The sequence below is a fragment of the Neophocaena asiaeorientalis genome, unplaced genomic scaffold (assembly GCF_003031525.2).
Source record: "Neophocaena asiaeorientalis asiaeorientalis breed wild unplaced genomic scaffold, Neophocaena_asiaeorientalis_V1.1 scaffold282, whole genome shotgun sequence".
NCBI classification, from domain to species: domain Eukaryota; kingdom Metazoa; phylum Chordata; class Mammalia; order Artiodactyla; family Phocoenidae; genus Neophocaena; species Neophocaena asiaeorientalis.
In genome coordinates, this window is record NW_020172595.1 from 300,928 (window position 1) to 313,569 (window position 12,642).

Here is a 12,642-nt window from a genome sequence, read left to right on the forward strand (position 1 = left end):
TTCCTGCTGCTGTTGTCTTCAGCAGGAGTCGGGGCCCGGGCAAAGGACGACTTCAGTCTGGTGAGTCACCCCTCGCGTAGCCCCATCCCCGACTCACGCAGGCGGTCTGTGCCCAGTTGTACCCCGGGACCTAGGCTGCTGAGCCCCCTCTCCTCCGAGGAACTCTCTGACCCCGTTCACTCCTTTCCCAGTCCCTTTCCCTCTCTGGGCCCTTGTCCTCTTTCCCTCTGAGTCTCCTCTTTCGAGCTCCTTACCCTTTTGAGGTCTCCCTGTCCCTGAGGGCTCCTTGTCCCCTCGTAGTCCCTCCACCTCTCCGAGCCCCCAGTTTCGCTCCGAACTCTCCTCAGGGTTCCCCTTCCTCGTTCTGGGACCCCTTCTCCCACTCGGGATCCCCATCACCCTGCCTCTCCCAGGGGAACCTAACTCCGAGCCGCTATTCGTTCACCCTAAAACCCCAAGTTACGTTTGTTCTGTTGACCCTCCCTCCTCGCTTCGTAGGTTCGTCCGCTTGTGACCATGGAGCAGCTGCTGTGGGTGAGCGGGAAGCAGATCGGCTCTGTGGACACCTTCCGCATCCCGCTCATCACCACCTCTCCTCGGGGCACTCTCCTTGCCTTTGCTGAGGCCAGGAAAATGTCAGCATCGGATAAAGGAGCTAAGTTCATTGCTCTGCGGAGGTCCACGGACCAGGGTATAAAGATGCCTGGGTCACAAGAGGCTGGATGGGTGGGGAGCTTGACCTGCCTTAGGGCCTTGAGGCTGCTGGATCCCTGAAGAGTAGAGGGAACCTAAGGCAGGAAGGTGTCCAGGGCAGTGATCTGGAAATTGGGCTTACCAAGGAGTTGAACATTCATTCAGACATTTACTGAGCACTTACTATATACCTGGCATTGTTCTAGGTTCTGTGAATACAGTTATGAACAAAACAAAGCAAAATTCCTTGCCTTCACAGGGCTTGTATTCTACTGGGGTGGGGGGAGACAGACAATAAACATAATAAATAAGTAAATGTATTTTTTGTATTGGGAGCTGATACGTGCAGTAGAGAAAAATGAAACATGGCAAGAGGCATGGAGAGTGCCAGAATTTGACTGTAATTTTGAGTAGATGACATTTGAGCAGACTCAGAGGAGGTAAGTGAGCCTGGAAGAAGAGCCAGGCAGGTGTAACAAGCTTAGACAGAGTTCACCGCGCCCCCCGCAAGGAGGGGAGTATTTGAGGAATGAGAAGGAGTTTGTGCGGCTAAATGGAGTGAGCAAGGGTAGAATAGATAAGGTCTGAGAGGTAAGGAGGGGCAGGTCTCGTGGGGCCATCATAAGGCCTTGGGTCCCTAGCAGGAGGTGAAAATTGCAGCGAGTGGTGGAAAGGGAACCTCCAGAGTGCTCACCCTGGGTTTCTTCCGTTTTCTTTAGGCAGTACATGGTCTCCAACAGCTTTCATTGTGGACGATGGGGAGAGCCCAGATGGGCTGAACTTGGGGGCAGTGGTGAGCGATACAACAACAGGAGTGGTCTTCCTTTTCTACTCCCTCTGTGCTCACAAGGCTGGCTGCCAGGTGGCCTCCACCATGCTGGTGTGGAGCAAGGATGACGGCATTTCCTGGAGTTCTCCTCGGAACCTCTCCTTGGACATAGGCACTGAGATGTTTGCCCCCGGACCGGGCTCTGGCATTCAGGTCTCTGTCCTGAGATGGGTGGAGGGAGGTGCCTCATAGAGAGTCTGCCCCGTTATGGACTCCTTTGCAAAGAGAAGATCCTGTGAAGTCAGATTTTTCTGTCTTAGGTGGCATTCCTTGGAAGAAAGGGACATCCTGGGAGGAACACCCTGCCAAGGGAAGGTGGAATTTTGCCATTGGCTTCCCATCTGGGGGTTGTCAACAGGGCTGCACTGATCCATATGCAGATTAGAAAAAAGTTAGAAAGTCCTGTGCAGATTAGACGAAAGCCCTCCTTTGGGCAGACACAAGCCTGTGCCATGGTCCACAGCTTGGCCTGTGAACACAGGTTGGGTTTAAGCTCCCATCTCCCCCTGTGGCTGGGCCCCCTTGTCCTATGCACAGCCTGTCCAGAGTACACCCTGAATGTCCCGAAGGAGCTTATTCTGCCAAAGAGCTTCTTAATTCAGACAGTGGGTGTTTGTAATGCTTGTGGAACCCTCAGCAAGCAAGGACAGAACGGAAGGGGACAAGGTGTGTCCTCACACTTAGGAGGTGGTTGGTTCCCCTCCCCTGCTTCTGAGCCCCCTCAAGGTCTCCGTCTGTGGCACCCCTGTCCTTTTCCCACAGAAACAGCGGGAGCCTCGGAAGGGCCGGCTCATTGTGTGTGGCCATGGGACGCTGGAGCGGGACGGGGTCTTCTGCCTCCTCAGCGATGACCGCGGCGCCTCCTGGCACTATGGGAGTGGGGTCAGCGGCATCCCCTATGGCCAGCCCAAGCGGGAAAATGATTTCAGCCCTGACGAGTGCCAGGTCAGGAGGAGTCCATAGGCTGTCCCCCACCTGCTCAACCTGCTCTGTCCTCCAGAGCACCGTTTCACTCACGGACCCCGGGCCTGGCTGCCCAGCTCCGTGCCACCCAGCCTTGCTCCCTCAGGGACAGGGCCCTTCACCCCGCCCCCACCCTGCGTCTTCCTGAAGCCCTCTTCTCTCCGCTCAGCCCTTTGAGCTCCCCGATGGCTCAGTGGTCATCAATGCCCGGAACCAGAACAACTACCACTGCCACTGCCGGATCATCCTCCGCAGCTATGATGCCTGTGATACTCTGAGGCCCCGTGATGTGACCTTCGACCCTGAGCTCGTGGACCCTGTGGTGGCCGCAGGGGCTGTGGCCACCAACTCCGGCATTGTCTTCTTCTCCAACCCAGCCCATCCAGAGTTCCGTGAGTATCTGCCAGGTGGGGTCGGCGAGGAGCCCCCGTGACCTAGAGAAGGAGGCCTTCTCTAGGGGGAGACCTTCCTTCCCCTGACTCTGCTGCTGTTCCCAGGAGTGAACCTGACCCTGCGCTGGAGCTTCAGCAATGGCACCTCATGGCAGAAGGAGACGGTCCAGCTGTGGCCAGGGCCCAGTGGCTACTCCTCACTGGCAACCCTGGAGGGCAGTGTGGGCGGGGAGGACCAGGCCCCGCAACTCTATGTCCTGTATGAGAAAGGCCGGAAACAGTACATAGAGAGCATCTCCCTGGCCAAAGTCAGCGTCTATGGGACACTCTGAGCTGTACACCTGCCAAGGGGATAGAAGGCCCTGGACTCAGCCTCAGGACCATGGGTCTGTAGAGGGTCTACTGGAGGAGCCTAGAAGACGGTTCCACCTTCCTTTAGAGTCTAGCGTTTTGCAAAATCAGCTTCTCTTTGACAGGGAAATCATTCCTTAGGACTAAAAACCTGGCTTCTCCCACATAGGAAGAGCTGCCCACACGTGGGAACACTTCTCTTCCACATTGCTGGGTCTGCCCTCTCAGGGCAATGATTGGTCCTTTTCTTGGACAGGGCTAGGTGGGCCTGTAGCATTAAATAAATGTGAACTCAGGGAATTGGGGAAGGCTTACCTCTTTGGGGTAAGATACTGGCTTTGGAGAGGGTTGGTGAAAGCTCCAGAAGGGCAGGACATTTGGTTTCAAGGTAAGGAACGAGGTGCACCACCCACTTTGACTATGTATGAATCAAAATGTTTATAACTTAACGTTCTTAATGAAGGAGAATGAATATTTGCAGAGTCTCTGTGGTTCTGTCAGTGCACATCTTCATGTCTGTTTTCCTCGTGCACACTTGTGGGACTGGGAGTGAGTTTTGGGGAGGAAGCTGGTGTGCTTATTGCCTGTGAAAATCTGTGACTTTGGCAAATCAAATCCTCCTTTCTTTTTCGCATTCCTTCTTATCACAGAAATGCAACTTGCTCTTAACAAGTGTAATGAGGGGAAGGAGGAGGAGCCTCATAAGATAATTAAAAACTGGCTGTTTTGTATTTCTAAGGTGGGGTGAGATACTGTCCTCCATGAAACAGGGAGCAGGTGTGTAAAATGCAGATGAGAAGCCTCTCCCAGGCCAGCCTGGCAGAGAAATAAGCACTGTGGCAATTATGTGAGACAACAACATCTCATCCTAAAGGAGATGCTGTGAAAAGAAAGAACAGCTGAGTGGGACAGCCACAGCTTTTCTCCATATGGAAAGAAAATGCAATGCCTGGATGAGACGGTAGGAATGTTCAAGACATTCTTTTCTTTTTAAAAAAATATTTATTTGTTTGCTTGCTTATTTATTTATTTATTTGGCCGCGCCAGGTCTTAGTTCCAGTTCCGGCATGCAGGATCTTCGTTGTTGGTGTGGGATCTTCGTTGCAGCACCTGGGCTCCTTAGTTGTGGCATGCAAACTCTTAGTTGTGGCATGCATGTGGGACCTAGTTCCCTGACCAGGGATCAAACCCGGGCCCCCTGCATTGGGAGCGCAGAGTCTTATCCACTGTGCCACAAGGGAAGTCCCTGCACATTGCATTTTGATGTTTCTTAAATCTCAGTCTACAGTAGTTACGCCTCCTATCCTCTCTTCTTTCTCTCTCTTTTTTTTTTCTTTTTGATACCGTCTACACAGAAATATGTTCATTTGTCCTGTAGAACGTTCCACTCTCTGGATTCATCTGTTTCTTCCTCAGAGTGTCATTTAACTTTTTTCCTCCATCCCTTGTATTTCCAGTTATCAAACCTGAAGGTTTAATTAGATTCATATTCCACTGGGTGAGGGAGGCGGGGGACAAGATTCCTTCCCAGAGCTCTGTGTTTCCTATTGTGCTCCCTCAGGAAGCAAGTGCTGCCCCCTTGTCCCTCTCTGAGTGAAGCTGAATTGAGTGATGGGTTCAGATGGCCATAGCCTGACCCCTCCTTTGTAAGGTTTCCCCATCAACCTTCCAACTGACAGTTTCATCCACAGATGACTTTTGCCTGAATCACTTATTTCATGAGGGGTTGTGAAATGTTGGTTTTTGAATTCTATTATTTTGTCCTCATTTATTAGCTGGAATTCTTTAGTAAAAAGGAACTGTCCCTCCTCAAGGCTGTTGGGTTACCCTGAAGCATGATTTGTATGGGAAAGTCAGGATAAATGCTTCATTTCTCCCCTTAACTTGCCAGGTCTCAGAGTAACCTGATGTAATATTTTACCTTGGCCAGTAAACCACATTGTTGCCACACAGGACACCCAAACAGAGGCAGAATCTATGGGAGACGAACACAGGCAGCATGGCCGGGGAGGGCGGGCTCTGCTCTTCTAACACAGGTGGACGAATAGATATGACGCAGGAAGTGCGGTGGGGGGGTGGCATCTGCAGCAACTGGGACATCTGCTATCCACTGCCACTAAAAATGCACATCTGAGAAAGTCTTGCTAACAACTTTATCAGAAATAATGGAGGAGATAGAGGAAATGATACCGTGAATGTCTGCCACATGAGCTACTGCCTCGTGAAGTAGACATGGCAGGGGGCTTGTAAGGAAGTAATCATGTTCCTTCTTCATAGCCAAGAACCCTCAGCTAAGAGAGAGGCTCCTCAAGGAAGGATCTCCCCCCCTGGAGGGGGCGGAGTGGAGTCATTATAAACCAGAGTCCTGGCCCTACCCCAAACCTGCCTGTAGGTTCAGTGTCTCTAGAATCAGTCCAGGACCTTGCTTTTTTTTTTTTTTAAATGTATTTTATTGAAGTGTAGTTGATTTACAATGTTGTTAATTTCTGCTGTACAGCAAAGTGATTCAGTTATACGTTTGTATATTCTTTTTCATATTCCTTTCCATTATGGTTTATCCCAGGATACTGAATATAGTTCCTTATGCTATACAGTAGGACCTTGTTTATCCATCCTATATGTAATAGTTTGCATCTGCTAATCCCAAACTCCCAATCCATCCCTTCTCCGCCTCCACTCCCCGTTGGCAACCGCAAGTCTGTTCTCTGTGTCTGGGAGTCTTTTTCTGTTTTGTGGATAAGTTCATTTGTGTCATATTTTAGATTCCACATATAATTCCTCTAATAATTGGTGATGTCGAGCATCTTTTCATGTCCCTGTTGGCCATCTGTACATCTTCTTTGGAGAAATATCTATGTAGGTTTTCAGCCCATTTTTCAATTGTCTGTTTTTGTTTTGTTTATTTTGTTGTTATTGAGATACATGAGCTGTTTGTATATTTTGGAAATTAAGCTTTTGTCGGTCACATCATTTGCAAATATTTTCTCCCAGTTCGTAGGTTGTCTTTTCATTTTGTTTATGGTTTCCTTTGCTGTACGAAAGCTTGTAGTTTGATTAGGTCCCATTTGTTTATTTTTGCTTTTACTTCTATTGCCTTGGGAGACTGACCTAAGAAAACATGGGTATGATTCATGTCAGAGAATGTTTTGCGTATGTTTTCTTGCAGGAGTTTTATGGTGTCATGTCTTATATTTAAGTCTTTAAGCCATTTTGAGTTTATTTTTCTCTATGTTGTGAGGGTGTGTTCTAACTTCATTGATTTACATGCGGCTGTCCAGCTTTCCAAACACCACTTGCTCAAGAGCCTGTCTTTTCTCCATTGTATATTCTTGCCTCCTTTGCAGGGCCTTGCATTTTTTTTTTAAATAAATTTATTTATTTTTGGCTGTGTTGGGTCTTCATTGCTGCACACGGGCTTTCTCTAGTTGCAGTGAGCAGGGGCTACTCTTCATTGCAGTGCGCGGGCTTCGCATTGTGGTGGCTTCTCTTGTGTGGAGCAGGGGCTCTAGGCGTGCGAGCTTCGGTAGTTGTGGCTCACAGGCTCAGCAGTTGTGGCACACGGGCTTAGTTACTCCATGGTATGTGGGATCTTCCCAGACTAGGGCTCGAGCCCGTGTCCCCTGCGCTGGCAGGCGGATTCTTAATCACTGCGCCACCAGGGAAGTCCAGGCCTTGCATTTTTAAAAGGAACTACAGGAGAGTCTAACACTGGGGACTTTAGGCTGCACTTTGAGAAACTGTCTCTTAGACGTTTTAGCCTAGACTTAGGAAGACTAGATTTCAAAACATTGAAGAAAAGATCTCAAAAGAGAAACTGTTTCAACAGGAAGAATTTGTGTTTAAAAAACACCAATAACCATAAAAGATGGCAGGGACCGAACCTGCCTGTTTACCTGGGCATCTTAAATCCCGCCACAACACCTAGCACGTGGTAGATGCTTAATACAGGAGGAAAGACAAGTCCAGGGTGGGTAAGGAGCTGGGCCAGTGTTTCTAAGTGTGGTTCCAGGTAGGTGGCAGCCACTCCCTGGGAACATGTTAGAAACGCTTGACCTTCCCCCTATACTGACCACCCCTTTCCCCACCAGACCTGCAGAATCAGAAGCTCTGGGGGTGGGTCCCAGCACTCAGTGTGTTAGCAAACCCTCCAGGGGATTCTAATGCACATTCAAGTTTGAAAGCCAGGGTTAGAACACAAGTCAGGGGTGCAGAAAGGGTTGAAGAATTGTTGGTTGGTTGGCTTTTTTTCTTTTAATATAAAGGGGGAATTAGAAGGAGTGGCAGGAGACTGAAAGGGGAAGGTATGTGATTATTTGTACAAATAGGACAAAGTGGACTTTGAAAACTACAGCCTGGTGAGTGCCACCTGGATCAGCAGCGAAATTCTAGCATGGAGCCCTAACCCCCTAACATAGGCCCTTCTGCCCGCTTCGAAGCCTCTCACCCCTCCCCCCAGCCCCTTGGCTCGGCATTGAAAGGACTCTGGGCTCTCCCTGTTTATCAGGCTGCCCTTAAACAATAGAAGGAGCCTAACAGGTATATTGAGCAGCAAATACCAGGGACCAGGCACCAGGTACAGTTTCTCACTAATTCAGTCCTCACAACCAGAAGTCATTATCAGGAAGGAGCAGGACGAGGTACATCACTTTTGCCCCAAAAAAAGGATTAGGAAAGAAGATCTAAGACATAGGCTTTCATTTCTTTTTGACAAAAAACAAAAACACACACACACACAAAAAAAACAAAAACGGACTTAAATTTACCACAAGGAAAGGGTAGGTCTTCCCTTTCCTAATATTCTGGATAGAATATTTTTTAAAACATATTTTTAGGGAATTCCCTGGCGGTCCAGTGGTTAGGACTGTGCGCTTTCACTGCCGAGAGCTCAGGTTCAATCCCTGGTCCAGGAACTGAAATAGCGCAAGGCGCGTGGCTAGGCCAAAACAAAAAAAAAAAAACACATTTTTACTGTAGGGCTTAGTTGGTGAGAAAGTAAGGGAAATCTTCAAAAACCATAAATAATGGACAGTAAGAACCCAGAAAAACAAATGAGCCCTGGAGCTGGCATTTGCCCTGAGGACATCAGTCAATGCTCAGTGACCAAATCAGGATTACAGTGGATCACAGATTTGCAGTCAGGATGTAAAGCCAAGGTCCTGAAAAGTTCTGGAAATTGTGAAAGGAAAATCAAAAGGAGTTGGTACTGCTAAGAGAGCTCTCTAAAATGGAGCTGGGAGGCCATTAAGGAAATGTGACTTATACACATCTCAGCCTGGATGGAATCTGACCTTTTGACCTTATGAAGTCATCCAGAACACCTGCTAGAAACCCAAGATACATATAAAGTAACTCGTGACAGTCTACTTATCAGACCCCTACCCTAAAACAACCTGTGATTCCCTGTGGACAAATATTTTCTGACTTAGTCAATCATAATTCTCGCCAGGCAACTTTTAACAACCTTGTGGCTTTGTGTTTTTATAAGCCCCTGACTCTTTCTTTTCCTTGGAACACATTTTCAGGGTTACCCGAATCTGTGTCTCCCTAACTGCAATTCTTAAGACTCCAGATAAACTCTTTTCTTATTTGCAGCCTCCTGCACTATTTTTTTTTTTTAGTTGACAAAGTTAAAAAAGAGCATTTTTCCCACCCCCGCCCCGGGGTGGGAAAGCAGTACTGCCTTGGGTGCAAAATTTAAGAGAACACCAAAAAACTCAGGAATCAAGATAAATCATGTTTTAGTGCAATTAAAAAAAAGTCAAATTGGCAAACTACAGCTCACAGGCTGACTACTCTTTGTAAATAAAGTATCAAAAGGCCGCATCTTCAGCGTGCGAACTGGCCTCCATCTTTGCTCTGGATAGAGGGGGGGGAAAGAAAAGGAAAATAAATAAAAGTATCTGGAAAATTCCTAACAAAAAGTTCATACTCCCGTGGGATTAACACCAGAAGTCACATTTCCTGTGGCCTCCAAATCTGCCAGCCACACATTTAGCAGTACCTGGTCTTAAGCTCAGTGGTGAGTACATGTTGTTTATTAGTCTTCTTTAAATTGTACATAATTATTATATACACTTTTGTGTATAATAATAAGTAGAAGGAAAATTTAAAATAAAATAAAATGAAACAGAAAGAAATAAAGGGACAAATAAATAAATAGAAGGAAAAAGATAAATGGAGACCTCTGGGTAACTTGGCAAAAATACAACCACAAAGGGACTTCCCTGTGGTCCAGTGGTTAAGAACCCGCCTTCCAATGCAGGGGACACGGGTTCGATCCCTGATCGGGGAACTAAGATTCCACATGCTGCAGGGCAACTAAGCCCACACTCCACAACTAGAGTGCCCACGCACCACAACTAGAGATCCCGTACGCTGCAACGAAAAATCCCGCATGCCACAACTAAGGCCCAACACAGCCAAAAATAAATAAATAAATATATATATATATTTTAAAAAATACAACCACAAAGGTAGTGTCCAGAGCGAATGCCAACGTGCATCAAGAGAGGATGAGGTTGGAGGGAAGGGTGAAGATGCATAATGAGCTTTATGCTTCAGTATCTTAAATCCATCTAACTTTGTGATGTTCCTATCAACCAATTTAAGGGAAGTGTGTTGTTTAACCTCCACCAAGCTTGGTTTTGGTATTTTGGAATCCCTGAAGCCGTTGTAATGCCCTTGCCATTGGAGGTGGGAGCCTGGTAGAGAGCAGCTAACATGTTCCTTGGCCAAGATTCTAAAAGGAGAGGTCAGGGGAAGGCCAGTGTCTCTGCACATCTGAGTCTCAGCAAGGCATTTGATAAGGTCAAGGGTACCACAGGGAAATTTCCTGGACCCATGTATACAAAAAAGAGGGAGAATTCATTTGCCACCCCTGGAGGACAATTTTACACCAACCCCTTACACACACAATACTGTAAATACAGGAAAAGAATGAATCATTTCTCCTACGTTTGCAGTAGGAAAAAATAATTCAGATTAGACAAAGTACGAGTTGATGAGATGACTTATTACTTGTTTTACAGAAGAATGTCAGCAAATAAGTGTAGAAAGAATAATCGAATTGGAAAATCATCATTTTGCAAACTTGAGTGAAAATTCCCATTTGAAAGGTGCCCTCCCTGAACCAGGAGCACAAGAAGTTGGCGACCAAGAGAATTCTATACAAACAGAACTTGTTGGGAATTCCCTGGTGGTCCAGTGGTTAGGACTCAGCGCTTTCACTGCCATGGGCCCAGGTTCAATCCCTGGTTGGGAAACTAAGATCCCACCAAAAAAAAAAAAACAAACACAGAACTTGTTAAAAGTAATTCTTACCTTCTTCAGCCTCCCCCCATAGTTTAGACACTTTTCCACAATTGTCTCTTTTGTTCAACCTTATGTAAAAGCAAGTATGCCATGTCTTTGGGTTTTCATTTCTTCATGAAGTCTCGTGTCATGTAAAACTTAAATAAATGTGTATGCTTTTCTCCTGTTAATCTGTCTTTGTCAGGTTGATTTTTCAAACCCAGCCAGGGACCCTAAGCGGGTCAAGGAAAACTATTTCCTCCCCTACACAGGCAAAGATCATCAGTGGATGCCAAAATCATTAGGTGAAGGTTGATGGAGACTGGATATTCATTCACAAGATGCTGAAACCAAGGGTAGTCAGCCGTTAGCCATTAATAAATAATAAACTGTAACCTGCCTTCACTGATCAAGCTCACTCCATTTTTACAAAAAACTTGCATGTCCTCTGAGCATCACATAGCCTAAACAGTGTTTGCCCAAGTTGTTTTTTTGAGATTTGGAGTTGTCTGTGTCCAGTTCAAGATAGAACCAGTTAAGACTGGTTAAGACCACTGACCTTCCATCTGGGCATGCAGAGTGTCTGGGCACAGAGTGTCTGCTCCATGACATTTTGACATCAGAAGGACAAAAAATTCACCCTCAGCGCATACTAACACAGCCATTTTCTGAACATAGGTCCCAAGAAGAAACCTGTAGCTTAGTTGTGTCTGTGCAGAACGTTGATTGAGCACCTTCCTCTTATCTCTAATTACCTTTCCCCACACCTCAGCTTTATCCTATGAATACCCCAAGCCCCTTGCCTTTTTGGGAAGAAAATTTGAGACTTGTTCTCTCATCCCGTCAGTTGGCTGCCTTGTGGATAAACTCTCTGCTACAAACCTAGCGTTTGGCTTGCTGCGCGTCAGGCAAACAAACCTGGTTTGGTAACAGTGCCAAAGAATTAACCCATCTTGCCACTCACAAGGGTGGAAAGCACCTCTACAATGAAGAGATCCTGGGGGTCACTATTGTAACCGGGCAATCAAACTAAGGTCAAGAATAAAAAAAAAAAAAGAATAATGGTACCGGGGTGGGATAGGGAGGGTGGGAGGGAGATGCAAGAGGGAGGAGATATGGGGATATATGCATATGTTTAGCTGATTCACTTTGTTATAAAGCAGAAACTAACACACCATTGTAAAGCAATTATACTCCAATAAAGATGTTAAAAATAAAAAAGAATAATGGAACAAGTAGACTTTATAATCCCCCTGACACAAGGCCCTGTGAAGTATATAGCACGTGGTAGACTGAAAAAATGATCCCCTAAAAGATATCCATGCTCTAACGCCTGGAACCTGTGAAGGCTATCTTATACAGGGATAAAGAGGGTCTTTACAGATTGATTAAATCAAGGGTCTTGCGATGGGGAGATAATTCTGGATTATCTAGGAGGGCTCTAAATGAAATCGCGTATATCGTTATAAGAGGGAGGCAGAAGAGGCCACAATACACACAAGTGAAGAGGAGGAGGCAGCGTGACACAGAGGCAGAGATTGGAGTGATGTGGCCACGAGCCAAGTTATGCCAGCAGCCACCAGACGCTGGAAGAGACAAGGAACAGATTCTCCCATAGTGTCTCTGGAGGGGGCAAGGCCCTGTGGACACCTTGATTTTTGCCCAGTGAAACTGTTTTGAACTTCTGGCCTCCAGCATTGTGAAGGAATAAATATCTGTTGCTTTAAACCACCAAGTTTGTGGTAATTTGTTACAGCAGCCATACATGGTGTCATTCATGAAGTATTCTTGCCCAAACCATGTAATCAGAATCTAATTAGGTCTCTAAGGGAATTCCCTGGTGGTCCAGTGGTTTGATCCCTGGTTGGGGAGCTAAGATCCCGCAGGCTGTGTGGTGCAGCCAAAAAAAAAAAAAATCTGATTAGTCCTTTAAGTATAACTTCCAGGTTAAAGAAAATGCAGAAAGTTGAGGAACAAGTTAAAAACACCAAGAGAGCACAGTTAGATGAAGCCAACATGTGGAATGTCCTACAAGACAACTGGCCTAGTCTCTTCAAAGGATCATTGTCACAGAAAGAAGGGGACTGTTCTAGAATCAAGAGACTAACAAGGGACTTCCCTGGT

The 12,642-nt window shown here is 46.6% G+C and overlaps 1 protein-coding gene across 1 annotated transcript in view; it reads left to right on the forward strand.

Moving 5' to 3' along the window:
* Positions 1 to 3,725, forward strand: part of NEU1 (neuraminidase 1) — a 4,019-nt gene extending 294 nt beyond the window's left edge. The window contains exons 2-7 of the mRNA XM_024738624.1: positions 1 to 60; positions 499 to 691; positions 1,413 to 1,675; positions 2,285 to 2,467; positions 2,655 to 2,877; positions 2,983 to 3,725. The exon at positions 1 to 60 is cut by the window's left edge and continues 16 nt beyond it. Coding sequence (XP_024594392.1) covers positions 1 to 60; positions 499 to 691; positions 1,413 to 1,675; positions 2,285 to 2,467; positions 2,655 to 2,877; positions 2,983 to 3,209 — 1,149 coding nt within the window. The 3' untranslated portion in view covers positions 3,210 to 3,725. The remainder of the gene's footprint in view (positions 61 to 498; positions 692 to 1,412; positions 1,676 to 2,284; positions 2,468 to 2,654; positions 2,878 to 2,982) is intronic.
* Positions 3,726 to 12,642: the final 8,917 nt, after the last annotated feature.